The sequence below is a fragment of the Aquarana catesbeiana genome, linkage group LG13 (genome assembly GCF_042186555.1).
Source record: "Aquarana catesbeiana isolate 2022-GZ linkage group LG13, ASM4218655v1, whole genome shotgun sequence".
Lineage (NCBI taxonomy): Eukaryota > Metazoa > Chordata > Amphibia > Anura > Ranidae > Aquarana > Aquarana catesbeiana.
In genome coordinates, this window is record NC_133336.1 from 229307259 (window position 1) to 229329235 (window position 21977).

Consider the following 21977-nt stretch of genomic DNA (forward strand, 5'->3'; position numbering starts at 1 on the left):
TTCACTGCTGCTCTGGTGTAGTGGATTACTATGAGGCCCGCTTACCTCCATACCCTGCGCGCCTCCCTGTCTGATCGGGGAGTCCCTCCGCGGCTTCGATTTGGCCGGGCTTCTTGTGGAAGGGCTGGATGGGCTGGAGGACGATACACTGGGTGGGTTCGGGGAGCGGATAGGGACAGATACTAGACCTTGTCTGCCGCCGTGCGATTCGGGCCTAAGCTCCGGCCTGTCATCTGCCATACCGCCGCCATTTTAAGGGCCGCGAGCCGCGTAGTAACTCGTCATTTTCTGCGGCTGTTGTGGATTCTTGCGGCGTCTGGTCATCCCCGATGAGTGCAGCGGGCCCCGACCTAATGGAAGGTAGTTCCGATGTCGTTAGGAGTGCTGGAAAGCTCTGATGGCTGTGGATTATCTCTGAGGCGAACGGAGCTCCAGGATTACACGTCCATCTTAGAGCCCGTTCGGCCACGCCCCATCCACTTTACATTTATAATCCCTCCTCATATCTCCACTATATACTCCCCCCTCTATCATCACTATATACACCCCTCTATAATTTCTATATACTCCCCCCTCTATCACATCTATATACACCCCTCTATAATTTCTATATACTCCCTGCTCTATCATCTCTATATACACCCCTCTATATACATCCCTCTATATACACCCCTCTATAATTTCTATATACTCCCCCCTCTATCATCTCTACATACACCCCTCTATAATTTCTATATACTCCCCCCTCTATAATCTCTATATACACCCCTCTATAATTTCTATATACTCCCCCCTCTATCATCACTATATACACCCCTCTATAATTTCTATATACTCCCCCCTCTATCATCTCTATATACACCCCTCTAAAATGTCTATATACTCCCCCTCTATCATCTCTATATACACCCCTCTATATACATTCCTCTATATACACCCCTCTATAATTTCTATATACTCCCCCCTCTATCATCTCTATATACACCCCTCTATAATTTTTATATACTCCCCCCTCTATCATCTCTATATACTCCCCCCTCTATCATCTCTATATACACCCCTCTATAATTTCTATATACTCCCCCCTCTATCATCTCTATATACTCCCCCTCCCTCATCTCTATATACACCCCTCTATAATTTCTATATACTCCCCCCTCTATCATCTCTATATACTCCCCCCTCTATCATCTCTATATACACCCCTCTATCATCTCTATATACATCCCTCTATATACATCCCTCTATATACACCCCTCTATAATTTCTATATACTCCCCCTCTATCATCTCTATATACACCCCTCTATCATCTCTATATACATCCCTCTATCATCTCTATATACTCCCCCCTCTATCATCTCTATATACATCCCTCTATCATCTCTATATACTCCCCCCTCTATCATCTCTATATACATCCCTCTATCATCTCTATATACACCCCTCTATCATCTCTATATACACCCCTCTAGATACATCCCTCTATCACCTCCATATACACCCCTTTATATACACCCCTCTATATACACCCTCTCTATATACAGGTATACAGGCAGGCTAGGCTCTAGCCTAGGGGGGAGAGAGAGAAGAAGGTGATGAGCAAGAGAGGGGGGAGGAGGAAGGTGCATAACACAAAGGGGTGGGAACAGAGAGGGGGGTTATTCTGGGGGTCTCACTCACCAATTATGCTCTCCCTCTCAGGCTGGTCTTCCCCGGGGCTGTGGCAGCTATTGTTTGAAAACAGAGCTTCCCTCACAGCACAGTACAGTGCATTGCATGCATGTGGGTGGAGTGTGGGCAGGCACAAATGGGAGGCGGAGTATTGGATTGGACAAGCAGTGCAGTGAGGGAGGGGTTAGGAGGACAGTGGAGACAGAACACAGCCCGACTCCTGCACAAGCTGGCTTTCCACCCTCCCACTATATCACTGTGACAGGATGCCGGAGGCTGTGGAGCGCCGGAGCCAGAGGGAAAGAGCTATTCTAGATCTCCTCTCCACACTGTACAAGTCTTCCTGCCTGGGGGAGAAGATGCTCCTCCCGCAGCTGCCCACACAGACTCCGCCCCCTGCTCCCCTTTCTAGTCAGAACACCGGTGTTTTGCCGAGAAAGTTCCCCTCGGCGGATAAGGACCCCCCTGTACTGCGCAGGCGCATCGCTTGTGCAGTACTAGCCGGCAGAAATAGCCGAAGCCAAATAGTTGTAAATCAGCTGTACACGGCACTTTTTTATTCTACCTCTAGGTCCACTTGGATGGTGGGGCTTGAACCTGGACTCAGGGCGCAGGCACTGTGTACAGCTGATTGAAGGTTTTCAGCTTCGGCTATTTTCGGCGGCTCCTTGGTCGCTCGTACTGCGCAAGTGCTGCGCCTGCGCAGTACAGGGGGGTCCTTATCCGCCGGGGGAACTTTCTAGTCAGAACACCGGCGCTTGTTTATCCTCATCCCCACCCTGCTCATACAGAGCTCCGAATGATGTTAGTCCCGCCCCTGCACCACTGCCGCCCCAAGGCCTGGCCTCAGTGGCCTTGTGGGAAATCCGGCCCTGGGTCTAGGGGTCAATTTTTCAATCCATGGTGCAATTGCTACCCAAAATGTTTTAATCCTGGGGCATTCCCACCACAGATGGAGAAATGTAGCCCTTTGCTCACACCCTCTCCAACACCGGGCATCTGCCGCTGGGTACATCTGATTTAATCTTACTGGTGTCCTATACCACCTTGTCATGAATTTATAGGCCATTTCCTGAACATACGAATTTATGGATGTTGAGTAAGTTGATTTAATCATTTTTTTAATTTGTGCGTCTGACAGGTCCTTATTTAGTTCTCTTTCCCATTCCCTAATAAAGTATAGGACTGGACTCTTTTGGGCGCCGAGTATCAGTCTGTACATCTGAGACAACAGATGTCTGGCATCCCTCAGGTGCACACACTGGCCCACAAACACCGTAATTGAGTTTAATGATCTTAATAATGGTTTCATCTTATTAAAGAAGCCTGTCATTTGATAGTATCTCCATCCTGATGTGGGTAAATTCCCTAGAGTTGTAGTCAATTCCAGGTAGGTTGCTAGGGTCCCCCCGCGAGTAACCTAAAATTCTGCAGCTGCAGAATTTGTAGCTGCTGACTTTTCATTTTTTGTGGGGGGCTGGACCTCCTCTTTAAGCTGCGTAGGGGTTTTTTCACTGTCAGGGCGATAGGAATGTTTAACTCTCTTCCACAATGGGTGGTGGCAGCGAGGAGTATGGATATTTTTAAAAGACTCTTGGATGTGCATCTTAATGAACACAACATACAGGGATATGGGAAATAATTCTAGACACTGACACACGTACACCTACACAGGTTGAACTGGATGGACTATTGTCTTTATTCAACCTTACTTACCTACTATAAAACTATGTAACTATGAATGCAGCCTAATTGTTAATGATCCCCCAAACGCGGTTAGCGTGCCATTATGGCGACCAAAATGCAATGCACGTTTGCAGAGCGTTCCCAAAACACGCAGCAAAGCATGCTTTTTCTGTGCGGGTTACTGCATGTTCGGAAATGAGCAGATGTGAATGAATGGCAGCGCAAGTGAGATGTGCAGTTGCAGTGCGATGACCGCGCAATTGTCAGTTTAAGTAGTGCAGTGTAGAATATCAAAAAATGGTCTGGTCATGAAGGGGGGTAAAATCTTTGGGAGCGGACGGAAACACAATTATTGCTGAATCGCCTACTGGGCGTCCAGGTCCCCAAAGTCCCGAAACTGTTTCTCCTCGGTGTGTCTGGGCTACGTATATCTCGACACTCTAGGAAACTATTAGGCCATGTTCTCACAGCAGCGAGATGCCTGGTGGCCCTCTACTGGAAGAAACAGATTCCACCCTCCCGAGCAGACCTCTATACCAGAATAAAAGACATAGAGCTAATGGAGAAAATGACAGCCAGGATACAAAACAGAATGGAGGCCCATGACATGGTCTGGGAGGAATGGCATAAACGAGAGGACCCGCCCTAGGTCTGCGGCTAGACCCCCCCCCCCCCCACCTCCCCTTCCCCCTTCCATCCCTCTTTTCTCTTTTCCTACTTTATTTTCCTTCTCTCTGTAAAATGATAATACATTCTCAGTTTAATAATGTTATTTGTTGGTTGAAAACTTCAGATGGTATGGAAGATATTATACCACTAATGTACCTGGATGATTATCATCGGAAGCTCAATGTCTATAGCATTGACTGTTTATCTATTGCACTTAATTATAAGCAACACTATTGCTCAATGTATATGTATGCCTATACGTTTAATAAAAACTGTTATTTGAAAAAAAAAAATCTTTGGGAGCGCAAGTGGTTAAAGGTCAGTCTACCTGAAAGTGATATTGAGTCATAGATGGAATATGGTGGGACGAGCCAACTCCTGGATACTCCAACAATGAGAAATGAAATCCATCAATTTATCATTGTCATCCTTTCTTCTTCCAGAGCTCTTTTCTCCTCCGGAAATAAAAGTGACCCCGTCCAGGGTAATAGAAGGAGATAAGATGACGGTGAGATGTGAAACCAGACTGGATCCGCTCAGAGGCGGCACAAAGCTGCACTTTGCCTTCTACAGAGATGGACGGACTGTGCGGGGATACAATGTATCTGATACATACAGAGTGCGGTCATCTCAGCTGGAGGATTCTGGGAATTATACCTGTGAAGTGAGGACGAGGTCTGACACTGTGAGGAAGATGAGTGATGGGCTCTATATCCAGATACATGGTGAGTATATGAAATTAGGCCTTAATTAGTTATGTCCAATTGTAAATGACTTTACTAGTGTAGCACCACCCTATAGGGGCCACTGGTGACCGACTCTCCCATTCCTGTACAGCCAGGCAACACACACTTTACTTTTGCAGCCAGACACAAGAAGTCAGTCCCGAAACTTGTTTTTGTTGTTTTTTTATAGGGGATAACAACTTGGATAGGGTAAAGGGATTTATGGGATGCCCAGCAAACAATGAACTAGGATTGCACGATTAATCGTTAAAAAATTGTTATCGCAATTCAGCCCCCCTCACGGTCTTAACCACTTGCTTACAGGGCACTTAAACCCCCCTCCTATCCAGACCAATTTTCAGCTTTCAGCGCTGACGCACTTTGAATGACAATTGCGCGGTCATACAACACTGTACCCAAATGAAATTTTTATCATTTTTTCACCACAAATAGAGCTTTCTTTTGGTGGTATTTGATCACCTCTGCAGTTTTTAAATTTTGTTAAAAAAATGTAAAAAGGGGGGGCAGGAGGCGGAGCCTAGCGGAGCAGACATGCATTGTTAGAGCTCCACACCGCTGAGGAGAGAAGAGAAGGACAAAGCGGAGCCTGCAGGCTCAAAAGGTATCCATTTGAACCTTTTTGCCCCAGGGAACAAACTGTGAAAGTTTGGGCAGGAAATATGGTACTGGGAGGAAACCGTGGCAGAAATAAAAATCACCTCACAAAGAGCTCACAGGCACTCACTGCAACTAAAGCAGCTCCAGTCACCTCACAATATACAGCATCAGGGCGCTCTCACAGACAGAAAATGTCACAGCAAGACTCTCCATTTGAGTCAGATACAGAACAAATCCTCTCACAAACTTCTCCACAAGACTCCTCAGTATCCCCAGTAATATTATTACAATTTGAAAAGATGCTTCATAAGGCTTTAAAACAAACCTCAGACCAAATAACAAAAAGCCTAACCAAAGAAATAAGAGAGCTGGGAAACCGCACCGCAGCCTAAGAAATAAAAATGGATGAAATTGAAATTACAACCCAAGAAAATATAACAGAATTGGAACAATTAAAAAAAGAGAATTTAATACTTCAAACTAAGCTTGAAGATTACGAAAATAGAGCCAGACGTTCAAACTTGCGCATAAGGGGAATACCTGAAACTGTGACAGACCTGCAATCTACTATTACTGCTCTATTACAAGAACTAAAGCCAGATATCCCTATTGAACGTTTAGAACTGGACAGAGTACACAGAGCCCTCACAGCCAAAAAGAAAGATGGACCCCCACGTGATATAATCACAAAATTTCATTATTACAGAACGAAAGAACAAATACTAATTGCTGCAAGAGAAAAAAAGAACTTAATTTTCAAGGACACAATTATCAAATTTTTGCTGACCTATCCCAACTTACTATTACTAAAAGACGATCCATGAAACCCCAACTAATGGAACTGCAACGCCACAACATTATGTATCAATGGGGCTTCCCCTTTTCAGTCAGATTTAACTACCAAGGTACAATTTACAGAAGCAGATCAGCAGATGAACTACAACAAACCCTTTTAAAATTAAATCTGACAGAACCCACAAGCAGCAACTCTCCCACACGCAGAAGAATGGCATCATCTTCACCTTCAGGCAGCACCCAGAAAATTTCAGAACAAAATGGGAATCATCATTCTCACAAAAGAGGCCTTATGCCACATCATCCATGGACCAAGAAGATTCAATGGACTGACATCCTAATTCCTGATATCTCTTCATTTATTATACTAAGAGATGGTTCTCTATAAAAAACCTATATTTATAACTGAATGTAACTGCATTCTGATAGTCACACACTGTGTGGGATCATGTTACATTCCAGTTATATTTCTTATTACTTCTGATTCATATAGCCTTAGAATATATAAGTGAAATAAGGAAATTCTTGTTCAGTTATATATTATCAGGTAATAACAATAGATTTATTACTTTTTAGGACAAATATGTTCAATAATCCAGAAGTAATGGAAGCTTTTTCTTTCTTTTCTTAAAACAAATATATTATTACCTTACTAGTTCCTAGAATTATGTTTTTGTTTATTCTAATCTGAAGCAATACAACCTCAATTTTATGAGTTAACATATCTAAACAGTTACGTATGAATAAAATATGTAATTGTTTACTCTAAAAGGGTTAAAATCCCTAAATAATTCAACTATCTTCATCAATACCAAAGTTATTAACAGTACCTTTCTAACTGAATTATTTAGCCTAGAGCAAGACTAACCATATACAACCACCCTGGAATAAATAATTTCAACAAAAACTATATTCTGCACTCCAATTAATGAAACATCATTTTGATGTCTTTTGACATAGCACTTCTCTCCTGTAAGCGGAAGATCCGTGTACCCCCATTAGCCCTCCTCATTCTCCCAACCATATTATGTGGGAGTGTGACGAAGGCACTTATTCCCCTGAGAGAGATATTTATTCTCTTTCACGGGTAAATTGTGATTACTTGCAAAAAATAATTTATACAATGTATCATCTAATCTCATATGTTTTTTGTTTACTCTTTACTCCAGAATTCACTGGTTTCTTTTCTATCTATTCATCTCTTCAGTCCACACAGGTTGATCTGCGCAGTCAGCTCTGCATAACAAAAAGTAAGTCAAAACTATTTGATCTGTTGCCATGGCACCACTGAATATACTTTCCCTGAATGTTCAGGGAATAAATGTCCCTCAAAAAAGGACCAAAGCCTTCCGTACTTTCCATAACAAGAAGGCTCACATAGTATGCCTCCAAGAAACACACTTCACCAAAGATTCTACTCCAAAATATATTTCTCCTTTTTATCAACAAATTTACACGGCTTCTGCCTGTACCAAGCAAAGGGGAACTCTAATTGCATTTCACCGATCCACACCATTCACCTTATCATCAGAAATTAAAGACCCAGAAGGTAGATACCTGATACTCATGGGTTATATAATGGATACAGCAATCACGGTGATTTCCTACTACGCTCCTAACAAACAACCTACACCATTCCTCTCACATATATTACAAGTGATTAATACACACAAAATAGGAACAGTGATAATGTGTGGGGATTCGAACCAGGTCCTCCTCCCATTTCTAGATAAATCACCTTTTACACCATCCAAAATAACCTCTAGATTACCTTTTTCTCAACTTCTTTCCAAATACAATCTGGTAGATTCATGGAGAGAAAGTAACCCAATGAAAAAGAAATTCACTTATTTCTCGCACCCTCATCAAACCTTCACCAGAATAGATCATATTTTTCTAACAATAGGAATGATACCAGAAATTATTGCATCAGATATAATTCCGATTCCGTGGTCTGACCATAATGCAGTATACACTACTATAGCCTCAGCCATACCAAAAGCGCATGACCCAACGTGGTACTTACCGGACATAATGCTCAAACACCCACTACATCAGATGGCCATTGAACAAGCTTTAAAGGAATACATATCAATTAATAATACAACAGACATCTCCCCAATAACACTGTGGGAAGCTAATAAGCTTGTCTTGCGTGGTACAATACAAAGACAAATGGCACTATTTAAACGGGAATGCAAAAATCTAGCAAAAAAACTAGAACTCAATTTTAATGCAGCCTACATATCATTTCAAGATAATCCATCTCAGAGTATAAAATCTCATCTGGAAAAATCTAGATTGGAATACGATCTATTTCTCACTGAGTCAGTTGATAAATCCCTCAAACGCTCCAAACACAATTTCTACATGAATACAAACAAACCAGGTACATATTTGGCTCGGGCATTAAATTCAACTAACAAATCTTTCAAACCAATACGTTTGAAATTATCAAAAAATGTTTACACTTGTAATCCAGTTAAAATAGTCCATAAATTTCACTCACATCTCGCAACTTTATACAAGACAAACAATGAATTTAATCCTACAGAGGCTGAATCCTTCTTCTCAAAAATAACCTTACCTGAGTTATCTCAGAATCAAAAAAGCAGTTTGGATGAGCCTATAACTATAGATGAAGTTGCTAACGCCATAAAAGACCTAAAACTTAACAAAAGACCAGGCCCAGACGGCTACTCGGCTTTATACTATAAAACATTCTCAGAAATACTCTCTCCCATTCTCACTGAAACTTTTAACAAACTTCTAGATGGACATTCTTTTCGGCAAGAAACACTAATGGCAATTGTTTGTATGATCCCAAAACCCCTTTCTGATGATACTTCCTGTGTGAATTATCGGCCTATCTCTCTGTTAAACCTCGATATTAAATTATTAGCAAAAATAATAGCAAAACGCCTCAATAGCATTATAGGAAAATTAATACATAGAGATCAAGTAGGCTTCATGCCAAATAGACAGGCAGGTGATAATATACGCAGGGCAGTGTTATTGGCACATATTGCTAAAAAACAGAAAATCCCTTTATGTTTTCTATCTCTCGATATTAAGAGGGCATTTGACACAGTATCCTGGCAATATATGCAATATTCATTACAAACATGGGGTTTTGGACCCCACTTTTTAACATGGATCAAAGCATTATATAATAAACCCAAAGCCTATATAAAATATGCTGGATACAAATCTGAAGCCTTTAATATCGAAAGAGGTACCCGACAGGGTTGCCCATTATCTCCCTTATTATTTGCCCTTATACTCGAACCCATGGCCCAATACATCAGAACAAACCAAACTAACTGGCATTGAAGTAGGAGGTATTACACACAAATTATGTATATTTGCAGACGATATATTACTTTTTCTATCATCACCACAGGTCTCTGGTCCTAACTTAATACCAGCTCTTGATGGATTTGCAGCCCTATCCGGCCTTATGATTAATCCTAAGAAATGCCTAGTGCTTAATATTTCACTCACAAACATGGAATTGATCCCGGCTAGGGCTGCACTCCCATTCACATGGGCAGAAAAATCAATCCCATATCTTGGAATTCATTTAACAGCATCTCATTCTGACTTATTCTCAACCAATTATCCTCCTGTATTAAGACAGATCACAAATCTAATAAAACAATGGTCGCAACTTCCTTTATCCTGGATAGGAAAGATTAATGCAATCAAAATGACTATTCTACCCAAATTGCTTTATCTATTCAGAGTCCTCCCTATTCCAATTCCTTCCTATTTTTTGAGAATAGTACAAAAAAGAGCAACTTCGTTTATATGGGGCTCTTCTAAACCACGTATACCTATACACACACTACATCTTCCCAAAAATAAAGGAGGCCTGGGATACCCTAATTTTACTAACTACTACAGAGCAGCACATTTGGCCAGTCTGTCCAAATACCATGCAAAACAGGAAATCCCATTATGGGTATTTATAGAGGCTTCAGAAAATGACCCTCTATTAATATCAAATTTATTATGGCTTGATCCTAAAGACCGCTTTAAAATTCATAATCCCATAACTAAACACTTCTTATCTCTCTGGGATAAACTAAAAACCAAATATCAGTTACAATCTCCACACAATCCTCTCCTTTCTTTTATCAGAAATCCGGCCTTTTATCCGGCATGGATCTACCCAAATTCTTTTAAAGCTTGGACAACATCAGGCATTCAGACACTAAATGACTTCATAGCATCTAAATCATTCCTTTCATTCCCATCGCTTAGAGAAAAATATGATCTACCAAACTCTGAGATATTTAGATATCTCCAAATCAAAAATTTCTATACACCATTCCTAAAGGGGGATACACCATTATCCCAATTATCCATTTTTGAATCAATCTGCACAAAAGATCCATTTGCTAAAGGTACAATTTCATCACTTTATAATCAATTATATGGAGTAGCAAATCTTAATAGACCCTCTTACGTTCAGAGGTGGGAGGAGGACCTGGGACGAACTTTAGAAGACACGGACTGGTCTAACATATGGCTCACATCTAAGTCATCTTCACCCAACATCTTAGCACTGGAGACAAATTATAAAGTCCTAACTCGCTGGTACCTTGTACCCGCTAGAGTGGCAAAATATTCACCTAATACCTCAACTCTTTGTTTTCGAGGATGCCCAGAAATAGGCACATATTTACACATATGGTGGACGTGCCCAGTAATCCAAACCTTCTGGAAGGAAGTCTTCGTGATTGCATCTAAAATATTTAAAAAAATAATACAACCAGATCCATATTTAACTTTACTTAATCTAAAACCGGAATGGTTAACACTCTCTCAATTCAAACTTATGATCCAACTAATAACGGCTGCAAAACAAACAGTGGCCAAGGCATGGAAATCTCCTACATTGGTACTAGCAGAAACAATTCACAGAATGAATAATACAATGTCCCATGCTAAGATGGTAGCCATCGATCAAAATCAAATTCCAAAATTTGAAAAACTTTGGCATCCTTGGATAAAACAACAGTTCCTGTCAAACTTCAATGACTCTGTCCTGTTGCCATGGTAACAGATTAAATGACTTACAGAGACACCCATTCTAAGGCTTCAAAGAGAACTAAAAAGAATAATAAACTGACGAGCGGGACAACCTTGTGGACCATACCTCTACCTTTCAACCCTTTTTCTTCTTTCTCTTTCCTTTTCTCCACCTTATGATTAAAGCTCATTATCAGAATTTATTTGACCTATATACACTCTACTTGTAAACAATATGTATAGTAGGTATAAATCATTTAAATACCTACAAAAGTAACTAAGGAAATGATATATATCTTTAATTTAGGTTTACGTTAACCCAATGTTTAATATTTGAAATTTCATGATATTTACCTATATAAGCCCTACTGTAAAACAATGAGCTTACTTTATAGATCCTTGTAAACTTACTTTATGTATCTTTATAACATTGTATACTCAATAAACTTCTTTTGACAAGGAAAAAAATGTAAAAAACTGAATTTAAAAAAAATGTTTTTATTTTTTCATATTTTGTTATAAAAAATTTAAGACGGGTCATTTTTCTCCTTCATTGATGTACGCTGATGAGGCGGCAGTGATGGGCACTGATAGGCGGCAGTGATGGGCACTGATAGGCGGCAGTGATGGGCACTGATGAGTGGCAGTGATGGGCAGCACTGCCAGGTGGCACTGATTGGCACTACAGGTGGGCATTGATAGGTGGCACTTGTGGGCATTGATAGGTGGCACTTGTTGGCAATGATAGGTGGCACTGTGGGCACTGTTAGGTGGCACTGTTAGGTGGCACTGTGGGCTCTTTTAATTGGCACTAGTAGGTGGCACTGATGAGGCAGATGTGCCTCTTCCATCCCAGCCGGTGATCGGCTTTTTTTTCTACTCACGCTGTCAGCGTGAGTAAAAAAAAAAAAAACGATTACCGATCTTTTGTTTTGGCTGACAGCTGATCACATGGTAAGGGGCCGGGACCGGCCCCTTACTCGGATCGGTGATCAGCCGAGTCTCAGTGACTCGTGATCACAGAGCGCCCGGCACGCGCAGGGCGCTTATTTATCCTCATCCCTGCCCTGCTCATACAGAGCTCCGAATGATGTTAGCCCTGCTCCTGCACCACTGCCGCCCCGTTCCTGGCCTCAGTGGCCTTGTGGGAAATCCGGCCCTGGGTCTAGGGGTCAATTTTTCAATCCATGGTGCAATTGCTACCCAAATTGTTTTAATCCTGGGGCATTCCCACCACAGATGGAGAAATGTACCTCTTTGCTCACACCCTCTCCAACACCGGGCATCTGCCGCTGGGTACATCTGATTTAATCTTACTGGTGTCCTATACCACCTTGTCATGAATTTATAGGCCATTTCCTGAACATACGAATTTATGGATGTTGAGTAAGTTGATTTAATCATTTTTTTAATTTGTGCGTCTGACAGGTCCTTATTTAGTTCTCTTTCCCATTCCCTAATAAATTATGGGAATGGACTCTTTTGGGCGCCGAGTATCAGTCTGTACATCTGAGATAACAGATGTCTGACATCCCTCAGGTGCACACACTGGCCCTCAAACACCGTAATTGAGTTTAATGATCTTAATAAGGGTTTCATCTTATTAAAGAAGCCTGTCATTTGATAGTATCTCCATCCTGATGTGGGTATATTCCCTAGAGTTGTAGTCAATTCCGGGTAGGTTGCTAGGGTCCCCCACAGGGCAGATTTACCACACGTCGTATTTCCATCCCGCCCCCAGACCCTGATCTGATTGTATAATTCAAGATATGCTGTATACTGTATGTAGATCTTGTAGTACAATATCAAGGTGGAGTCAGGTGGGCTGACAAACCTGTGATAGGTTTATCATTGGTATATATGTTTCATTATGTTTGTTTTTTTGTTTTATTTTGCATTTATTCATTTTTTGTTGTTAGTTCTTCTTATTGTCTTGGTGGGTTTTTCCTGAAACAGTTTTGGCTACTTTACTCTCTGAGCTTCACAGCACACTCATCCCTAATATCCCTTATATCTGCATATTGGTCTTTTGTTTGTCAAGGTGGAGCACTGGTGTTTGTTTTTTGGTTTGTCTGGTGGCCTCCTATCTCTCCACAGTGACTCCCCTGTTGATGATATCCTGCTCGTCAGTCCTGCCTACTTAAGCCGTCCAGTCCAGATGATCTCTGCCTTGGTCACATCTCTAGTGACACTCTCCTGTGTTCCTGTTAAAGACTTGCTTGGCTGACATTCCTTCTGGCTTCAGATCCTGCTTGCTGTTCTACAACGCTCATCTCTGGCCCCCTGACGCTTTGGCTTGTCTGACTATCCGTTCTGGTTCCTGAACTCTGGCTATGTTTTGAATATGTTTACTCTGTTTAGCTTTTTTTTATTAATATTATTAATATTAAACAAGTGTGATTTAACTGTACTTCTGTCTCTGTCTGATTCATGGTTTCTGACAGTTTCACTGTCGGGTTCCCTTAAGAGAAATGGCGGCAGCTGCACCCGACAGCTGATCCGAAGATCGGCTGGGATGCCAAAATTACGGACTCCCTGGACAGGGTAGTGTCCTTATTATTAAGACCGCTTTCACACTGAGGCGGTGAGGGCATCGGCGATAAAATGCCGCTATTTTTAGCGGCACTTTACCGTCGATTTAACAGCGCTAATCGGCCGCTTGCGGGGCACTGTTAACTCCCGCTAGCGGCCGAAGAAGGGGTTAATAGCGCCCGCAAAGCACCACTGTCGAAGCGCTTTGCAGGCGCTTCGACAGCGCTGCATGCATTCCAATGGACAGGGGTGGTAGAGGAGCAATGTATACACTGCTCCTCCACCGCCCCAAAGATGCGGCTTGCAGGACTTTTTTTAACATCCTGCCAGTGCACCACCCACAGTGTGGAAGCACTCGGGCTTTCATGCTGGAGTAACAGGAGAGGCGCTTTGCAGGCGCCTGCAAAGTGCCTCAGTGTGTAAGTAGCCTAAAATTCAGAAGCTGCAGTATTTGTAGCTGCTGACTTTTCATTTTTTTTGTTTGGGGCTGGACCTCCTCTTTAAGCTGCGTTGGGGTTTTTTCACTGTCAGGGCGATAAGAATGTGCAACTCTCTTCCACAATGGGTGGTGGCAGCGGGAAGTATGGATATTTTTAAAAGACTCTTGGATGTGCATCTTAATGAACACAACATACAGGGAAATAATTCTAGACACTGACACACGTACACCTACACAGGTTGAACTGGATGGACTATTGTCTTTATTCAACCTTACTTACCTATTATAAAACTATGTAACTATGAATGCAGCCTAATTGTTAATGATCCCCCAAATGCAGTTAGGGTGCCATTAAAGTGACCAAAATGCGATGCACGTTTGCAGAGCGTTCCCAAAACACACAGCAAAGCATGGTTTTTCTGTGTGGGTTACTGCATGTTCGGAAACGAGCAGATGTGAATGAATGGCAGCGCAAGTGAGATGTGCATTTGCAGTGCGATGACCGCGGAATTGCCAGTTTAAGTAGTGCAGTGTAGAATATCAAAACATGGTCTGGTCATGAAGGGGGGTAAAATCTTCCAGAGCGCAAGTGGTTAAAGATCAGTCTACCTGAAAGTGATATTTGAGTCATAGATGGAATATGGTGGGACAAGCCAACTCCTGGATACTCCAACAATGAGAAATGAAATCCATCAATTTATCATTGTAAAACAACAAAAAAGTGTGGCGCTGAACAATGTCATATAAAACTGTAAACAAGTCAAAGAGACAGTAAGAAAGATCAATTATATCTGCTTAGAGCATGTAGTCCTCATGTAAACATTAGAGATACATAGTCTGTATGGCAATATGTTAAACAGAATATTGAAGAATTATGTAGATATCTCGACTAAAAATCCGCTCACTACCACCAAGAGTTGAGGAGGCTTACCAGATGAGGTGGACCCAATGGGGCATACGCCGGATTGGGTCGGACAAGGCTTAGGTGGTGAGTGGCTGTGTATACTCTGAGAAGGATGCGGTCTCACGGGTTTGTTGTATTCATCCAAATTATACCAGGAACTTGGGAGGTGAACGTAATCTCCCGGATGTGGGAGGTCATGTAGATCTTAAGGAAGTGATGGGGTGTTCCGTAAGCAAACCCATTTAGCAGAAGGCTATAGTAAAAAAAAAAAAACATCCACGAGCACATCCTCTGATGTGCTCGTGGATGTTTTTTTTTTACTGGATATGGATCTGGATATGGAACTCATCACTTATCTTCCTCACAGTGTCAGACGCCGTCCTCACTTCACAGGTATAATTCCCAGAATCCTCCAGCTGAGATGACCGCACTCTGTATGTATCAGATACATTGTATCCCCGCAAAGTCCGTCCATCTCTGTAGAAGGCAAAGTGCAGCTCTGTGCCGCCTCTGAGCGGATCCATCAGAGGATGTGCTCGTGGATGTTTTTTTTTTTTTACTATAGCCTTCTGCTAAATGGGTTTGCTTACGGAACACCCCATCACTTCCTTAAGATCTACATGACCTCCCACATCCGGGAGATTACGTTCACCTCCCAAGTTCCTGGTATAATTTGGATGAATACAACAAACCCGTGAGACCGCATCCTTCTCAGAGTATACACAGCCACTCACCACCTAAGCCTTGTCCAACCCAATCCGGTGTATGCCCCATTGGGTCCACCTCATCTGGTAAGCCTCCTCAACTCTTGGTGGTAGTGAGCGGATTTTTAGTCGAGATATCTACATAATTCTTCAATATTCTGTTTAACATATTGCCATACAGACTATGTATCTCTAATGTTTACATGAGGACTACATGCTCTAAGCAGATATAATTGATCTTTCTTACTGTCTATTTGACTTGTTTACAGTTTTATATGACATTGTTCAGCGCCACACTTTTTTGTTGTTTTACTATTTTACACTTTGTTGGTCGTGTTGGCTGCTTCTGTGTCCCTTTTTTTAGGGTAGCGCAGAATTATTCTATATATTCATCAATTTATCATTGCCATCCTTTCTTCTTCCAGAGCTCTTCTCTCCTCCGGAAATAAAAGTGACCCCGCCAAGGGTAATAGAAGGAGATGAGATGACGGTGAGATGTGACACCAGACTGGATCCGCTCAGAGGCGGCACAGAGCTTCACTTTGCCTTCTACAGAGATGGACGGACTGTGCGGGGATACAATGTATCTGATACATACAGAGTGCGGTCATCTCAGCTGGAGGATTCTGGGAAATATACCTGTGAAGTGAGGACGAGGTCTGACAGTGTGAGGAAGATGAGTGATGGGCTCTATATCCAGATATATGGTGAGGATGTAAGCCTAAAAGAATGGCTTTGTTCCAATGATACTTTAGCCTTATATACACTTTTATTTTCTTTATTCCCTGACAGTCACGTGTTGAGGGAATAGAACTCATACTGACCAAACATTGTCATCCTTTCCTCTTCCAGAGCTCTTCTCTCCTCCAGAAATAAAAGTGACCCTGTCCAGGGTAACAGAAGGAGATGAGATGACGGTGAGATGTGACACCAGACTGGATCCGCTCAGAGGCGGCACAGAGCTGCACTTTGCCTTCTATAGAGATGGACGGACTTTGCGGGGATACAATGTATCTGATACATACAGAGTGCGGTCATCTCAGCTGGAGGATTCTGGGAATTATACCTGTGAAGTGAGGACGGCGTCTGACACTGTGAGGAAGATAAGTGATGAGTTCCATATCCAGATGTATGGTGAGCAAATAACATTGGACAATCACACATTACCTTCATACAGTCATATACACTATATTACCAAAAGTACATGACATTTAATAACATCCCAGTCTTAGTCTGTAGGGTTCAATATTGAGTTGACACACTCTTTCCAGCTATAACAGCTTCATCTCTTCTGGGAAAGCTGTCCACAAGGTTTAGGAGTGTGTCTATGGGAATGTTTGACCATTCTTCCAGAAGCGCATTTGTGAGGTCAGGCAAAAGCAGCTTTCTTTATGCCATTCTATAGCTGTCCTGTAAAACAGACCAGGGAGATCAGATTGTACACATCAAGTGATGTCACCCACGAGGGACCCGCCCTCCCAGCAGAACAAAAGCTTAGCTTGGCTTAGTGATTAACACACACAATGCTTCAAAGGAGAGGGGGGTATATGGGGCAATTAGTGTCAGGTATATATTGATGATATAATGAGTTCAGCAAAAAAGTCTATAAGTCCATTGAAACATCCGGAGTGACTTTTTGCTGGTCTCAGACACTTGATGCAGCACCTCCTTAGAGACTAAAGTGGCTCTGAGTGAACAGATAGAGAGAGAGGGGAGAGGGCGCAATCTAAGTGTAGTAGAGTAGTATAAAACATACAGTTGTGCTCATAAGTTTACATACCCCAGCAGAATTTATGATTTCCTGGCCATTTTTCAGAGAATATTAATGATAACACAAAAACTTTTCTTTTACTCATGGTTAGTGTTTGGCTGAAGCCATTTATTATCAGTCAACTGTGTTTACTCTTTTGAAATCATAATGGCAACAGAATCTACCCAAATGACCCTGATCAAAAGTTTACACACCCCAGTTCTTAGTACTGTGTATTGCCCCCTTTAACATCAATGACAGCTTAGTAATAAAAATAAAAAGTTGCGCTAAATTGTTAAAACAGAAAATGGATACCATAAGTGAACTTGGGATAAATCCTAATACTGATAAATCTATACACATCCCTCGATTGAATATATGTGAAGACAGTGAAATATACACCCAGAATAAATAAATCAATAAAAGGTTGAGTGATTCAAAATGTCCAGGAATGATAACGTTGAAGTGTGTCTTCCTTCATATGAAAGGAGACCACTAAAGAATAGAAATAAAAATAAAAATAGAGGTGAATATATATAAAAAGTGAATATATATAAAGAGTCCACAATAAATCCCAGGATCTTGGTGGTGGACTCAATGCTTCAGTGTCAGAAGAGACAGAAGACAGCTCAAATATGCAGTATAACTCTGTGTGTGTGATGACTCTTACCGAAGATGGTGGACCCCCTTAAGAGCAGGATCAAACGAGCAGGCAGAATTAGCCCTCTGTAGGGACTCACAATCCTCCAGTGTCTCCAATGTCTGATGGTCTCAGGTGTTTGGTGGGAAGTGTCGCCGTATAGCAGCAAATGCTTATCAGCTCAAACTCTCACTCTGAAAGAGAAGGAGCACTCGGGCTCCAAGCCACGAGTGAGCAAAGAGAGAGAGACTCCGATCATGTAGTAAGTAAAATAACAAGTCATTTATTGCTGGCAAGTGGTAAGTACAAACATTGTTGCATTTAAAAACATACATAAATAAAGCCGGCTAGCTAAACAAACAGGGTAAAAATCACCCGTGTACCAGGTTACATGCGGCATAATAGCGTGATTGCGTCAGCACAACGCACCGCCCTACATGTTTCGCAATACAGGAAGGCCCCAGGAAGACGCAAGGTATTGCGAAACATGTAGGGCGGTGCGTTGTGCTGACGCAATCACGCTATTATGCCGCATGTAACCCGGTACACGGGTGATTTTTACCCTGTTTGTTTAGCTAGCCGGCTTTATTTATTTATGTTTTTAAATGCAACAATGTTTGTACTTACCACTTGCCAGCAATAAATGACTTGTTATTTTACTTACTACACGATCGGAGTCTCTCTCTCTTTGCTCACTCGTGGCTTGGAGCCCGAGTGCGCCTTCTCTTTCAGAGTGAGAGTTTGAGCTGATAAGCATTTGCTGCTATACGGCGACACTTCCCACCAAACACCTGAGACCATCAGACATTGGAGACACTGGAGGATTGTGCGTCCCTGCAATTGGAGCTGTAGGGGAAGTGGTATCTCATGATCCCTGCGTGGGTTGGCATTCCCAACACCCCTGATGGGTTCACACTGTGTCAGGTGCCCCCCCATCTCCAGGGAAAGAGTTTTGGCTTCCCCGGGACCCCTACTGGCCCCGCGCCCAAGGACCTGCAAAAGTCCCTGGGGTAAATATAGGGACCGCTAGATAGGTAAACGGTCCTCTCCAGCAGCTCCTATCTCACTGGTAATAATCCGCTTTGAATCCATGTCTCCAACTCAATATTCACAATCTTATGTTGAATTAAGAAATTCTACTCCATTGTGGACTAGAAAGAGAAATATTACTGATACACTGCGGTTGTGATTTCAGATTACTAAAATAGCAGAAAGAAAGGACAGAGAAGAAAGAAAGAAGAGAGAGATAGAAAGCTAGGATGGTTGAATAAAGTTTTGCCAGGTCCGGTTTTTTACTAGCTTGACCTTGCTGTTTGTATACCAGGGGTAAGGGGGATGCCTATATGCCCAGCCCAGGGCTCCCATGTTGCCTCGAATGATTTAGTGGTATCCATCATAGAACTGACTAGTTTTTCTTGGGACATGATCCACAAAATCTTTCTTTTGGCTGCCTGGAAAGACACTGTGGGTTGCTTCCATGACTTAGCTATGGTGGTTTTAGCTCCAAGCAGCAAAAAGGTTATCAACTTTTGTGAATGTTTAGCTGTCTTAGGAATTGGGGCATTGAGTAATGCCACTTGGGGAGATTTCGCGATAGGAAGACCCGAGACTTTTCGCATCATGGTGAACATTTTGTTCCAGAAACCTCTTAATCTCGGCCATTCCCACCAGATATGCAGCATGGAGCCCTGGGCTTGACAACCTCTGAAGCATAACGGAGAAGCAGAAGAAAACATAGTCGCTAGTCTGGAGGGTACAAGATACCATCTCATTAACACTTTTAAATTAGCTTCTATTAATGAAATATTTAAGATACCTTGAAAGGCTCTAGTTCCCCTCCGATGCCACTCCTCCAGGTTCCAGGTCTCCTGCAGGTCCCTCTCCCACACCTCCATGTAAGAAAATTTGGTGGTGGGTTCCATAAGAGACGCATATATGAGAGATATGCCCCCCTTTATGTCTAAGGCTTGGCGCACCAGCGCTCATATTGTGTGAATTCCATAAGGTACGCCTGTCCCTTCGTTAGTGAGGAGAGGAAGTGAGAGATCTGGATGAATCTGAATCTCTCAGAGCCTGTGAGTTCAAGTCTATCTATACAGTGTTTCAACGTAATCGGACAGGAGGGAGTAAAAAAATGGCCAATACGATACAACCCCTTGTCCAGCCACCATTGGAAGGACTTGATGTCAATGCCCGGTCCAAATCGGGGATTATGGAAAATGTGGTCTAGAGGGTGGATGATTGAGGTCAGTGCTGGTAAATGTTTCACGGTGTCCCATAATTTAAAGGATTGGGATAATGCCGGAGATAGTATGGAGGGCCTTGATTTCATGGAGCACCAGAGGAGGTAGTCTATGGTGTGTGTCGGTACCACTTGTCTCTCTATATTTATCCAATCGGGTTTCTCAACTCTGAAATATACCATTGAGAGTTGAGCAGTCTGGCTGCTTGGTAGTAGCTATATAGGTCTGGCAGATCTAGTCCCCCCCTGGTTTTGGGACTATAAAGAATATTGCGGGCTAGCCTGTATCCTCTTTTACCCCATATGAATTTTATGATCTTCCCTTGGAGTGATTTGAGATGGTGTTTTCTAATGTCTATCGGGAGCGACCTAAATAAATAGAGGAGCTTGGGCAATAAGGTCATTTTAATAGAATGTATTCTACCCTGCCAGGATATATTGTAATGGGACCAGGATAGGATGTCAGATTCTAATTTGCGGAACATGGGAGGGAAATTGGCTTGAAAAAGCTGCTCAAACTTGGGGGTAAGGTTTATCCCCAGATATCGGATTGATGAGTCGCTCCATTTAAATTTGAATGAAGGCTTGAGCCTGTCTACTTCTGCCACTTGAAGTGAAATGTTTAATGCCTGGGATTTGTCCATGTTGACCCGAAGACCCGACAAGGATCCAAAGGTTTTTAAGAGTTTGCATATATTGGGTAGAGAGGTAGTTGGGGATGTGACAAATAAAAGGATGTCATCCGCAAAAAGTGCGCACTTGTGGGTGTGCGAACCACATTTCACACCTTTAATGTTTTGGTTAGACCTGATTGCAATGGCCAGAACCTCTATAGCCAGTGCAAATATCAGAGGGGATAGGGGGCACCCCTGTCTGGTACCCCTGGTTATTTGAATGGGATCCGAATAAAACCCGTGTAGTTTGACCTTAGCACTAGGAGTGGAGTATAGAGCTTTCAGGGTTCTTATGAACTTTTCCCCGAATCCCCAGCGTCCCAGGACTGTGAATAGGTATGACCAAGAAAGGGAGTCGAAGGCCTTTTGAAGGTCCAATGACAGTAATAAGCCTTCCTGACGTGGGCCTCCATCCCAACCCGATTGTAGTAATGAGACAATATCGACCGCCCTTCTAACTTGATCCGGGCCCTGTCGTCCTGGGATAAAACCTACTTGGTCTTTGTTTATATATTGGTTGATGAAGGAGTTAATTCTGTTAGCTAGGATTTTAGTAAGTATTTTCAAATCGTTATTAATAAGCGATATTGGTCTGTAGTTCTCAACTAAAGATGGATCCTTGTCGGGTTTGGGAATGACCGAGATGAAAGCCATATTTAGTTGTGATTCTAAAGGTGCCCCTTCCCTTTTGGAATTGAAGAATTTAGTAATATGGGGTGCTAAGGTGTTCGCAAAAGTTTTGTAATATTGATTGGAGAAGCCATCGGGGCCGGGAGCTGAACCACCTTTTAAATTTTTAATCACATCTAATGTTTCTTCTGTGGAGAAGGGTGCTTCCATGAGGTCTACATGGTCTTTACTTAGAGTGGGTATATTAAGATCATCTAGG

General features: G+C 42.3%; 1 protein-coding gene across 1 annotated transcript in view; it reads left to right on the forward strand.

The window, feature by feature from the left end:
- Nucleotides 1-353: 353 nt before the first annotated feature.
- The window catches only part of LOC141116686 (Fc receptor-like protein 6), a 32986-nt gene continuing 11362 nt past the window's right edge, over nucleotides 354-21977 (forward strand). The window contains exons 1-5 of the mRNA XM_073609077.1: nucleotides 354-360; nucleotides 4472-4753; nucleotides 16208-16489; nucleotides 16635-16916; nucleotides 18308-18402. Of these exons, the coding sequence (XP_073465178.1) occupies nucleotides 354-360; nucleotides 4472-4753; nucleotides 16208-16489; nucleotides 16635-16916; nucleotides 18308-18402 (948 nt within the window). The remainder of the gene's footprint in view (nucleotides 361-4471; nucleotides 4754-16207; nucleotides 16490-16634; nucleotides 16917-18307; nucleotides 18403-21977) is intronic.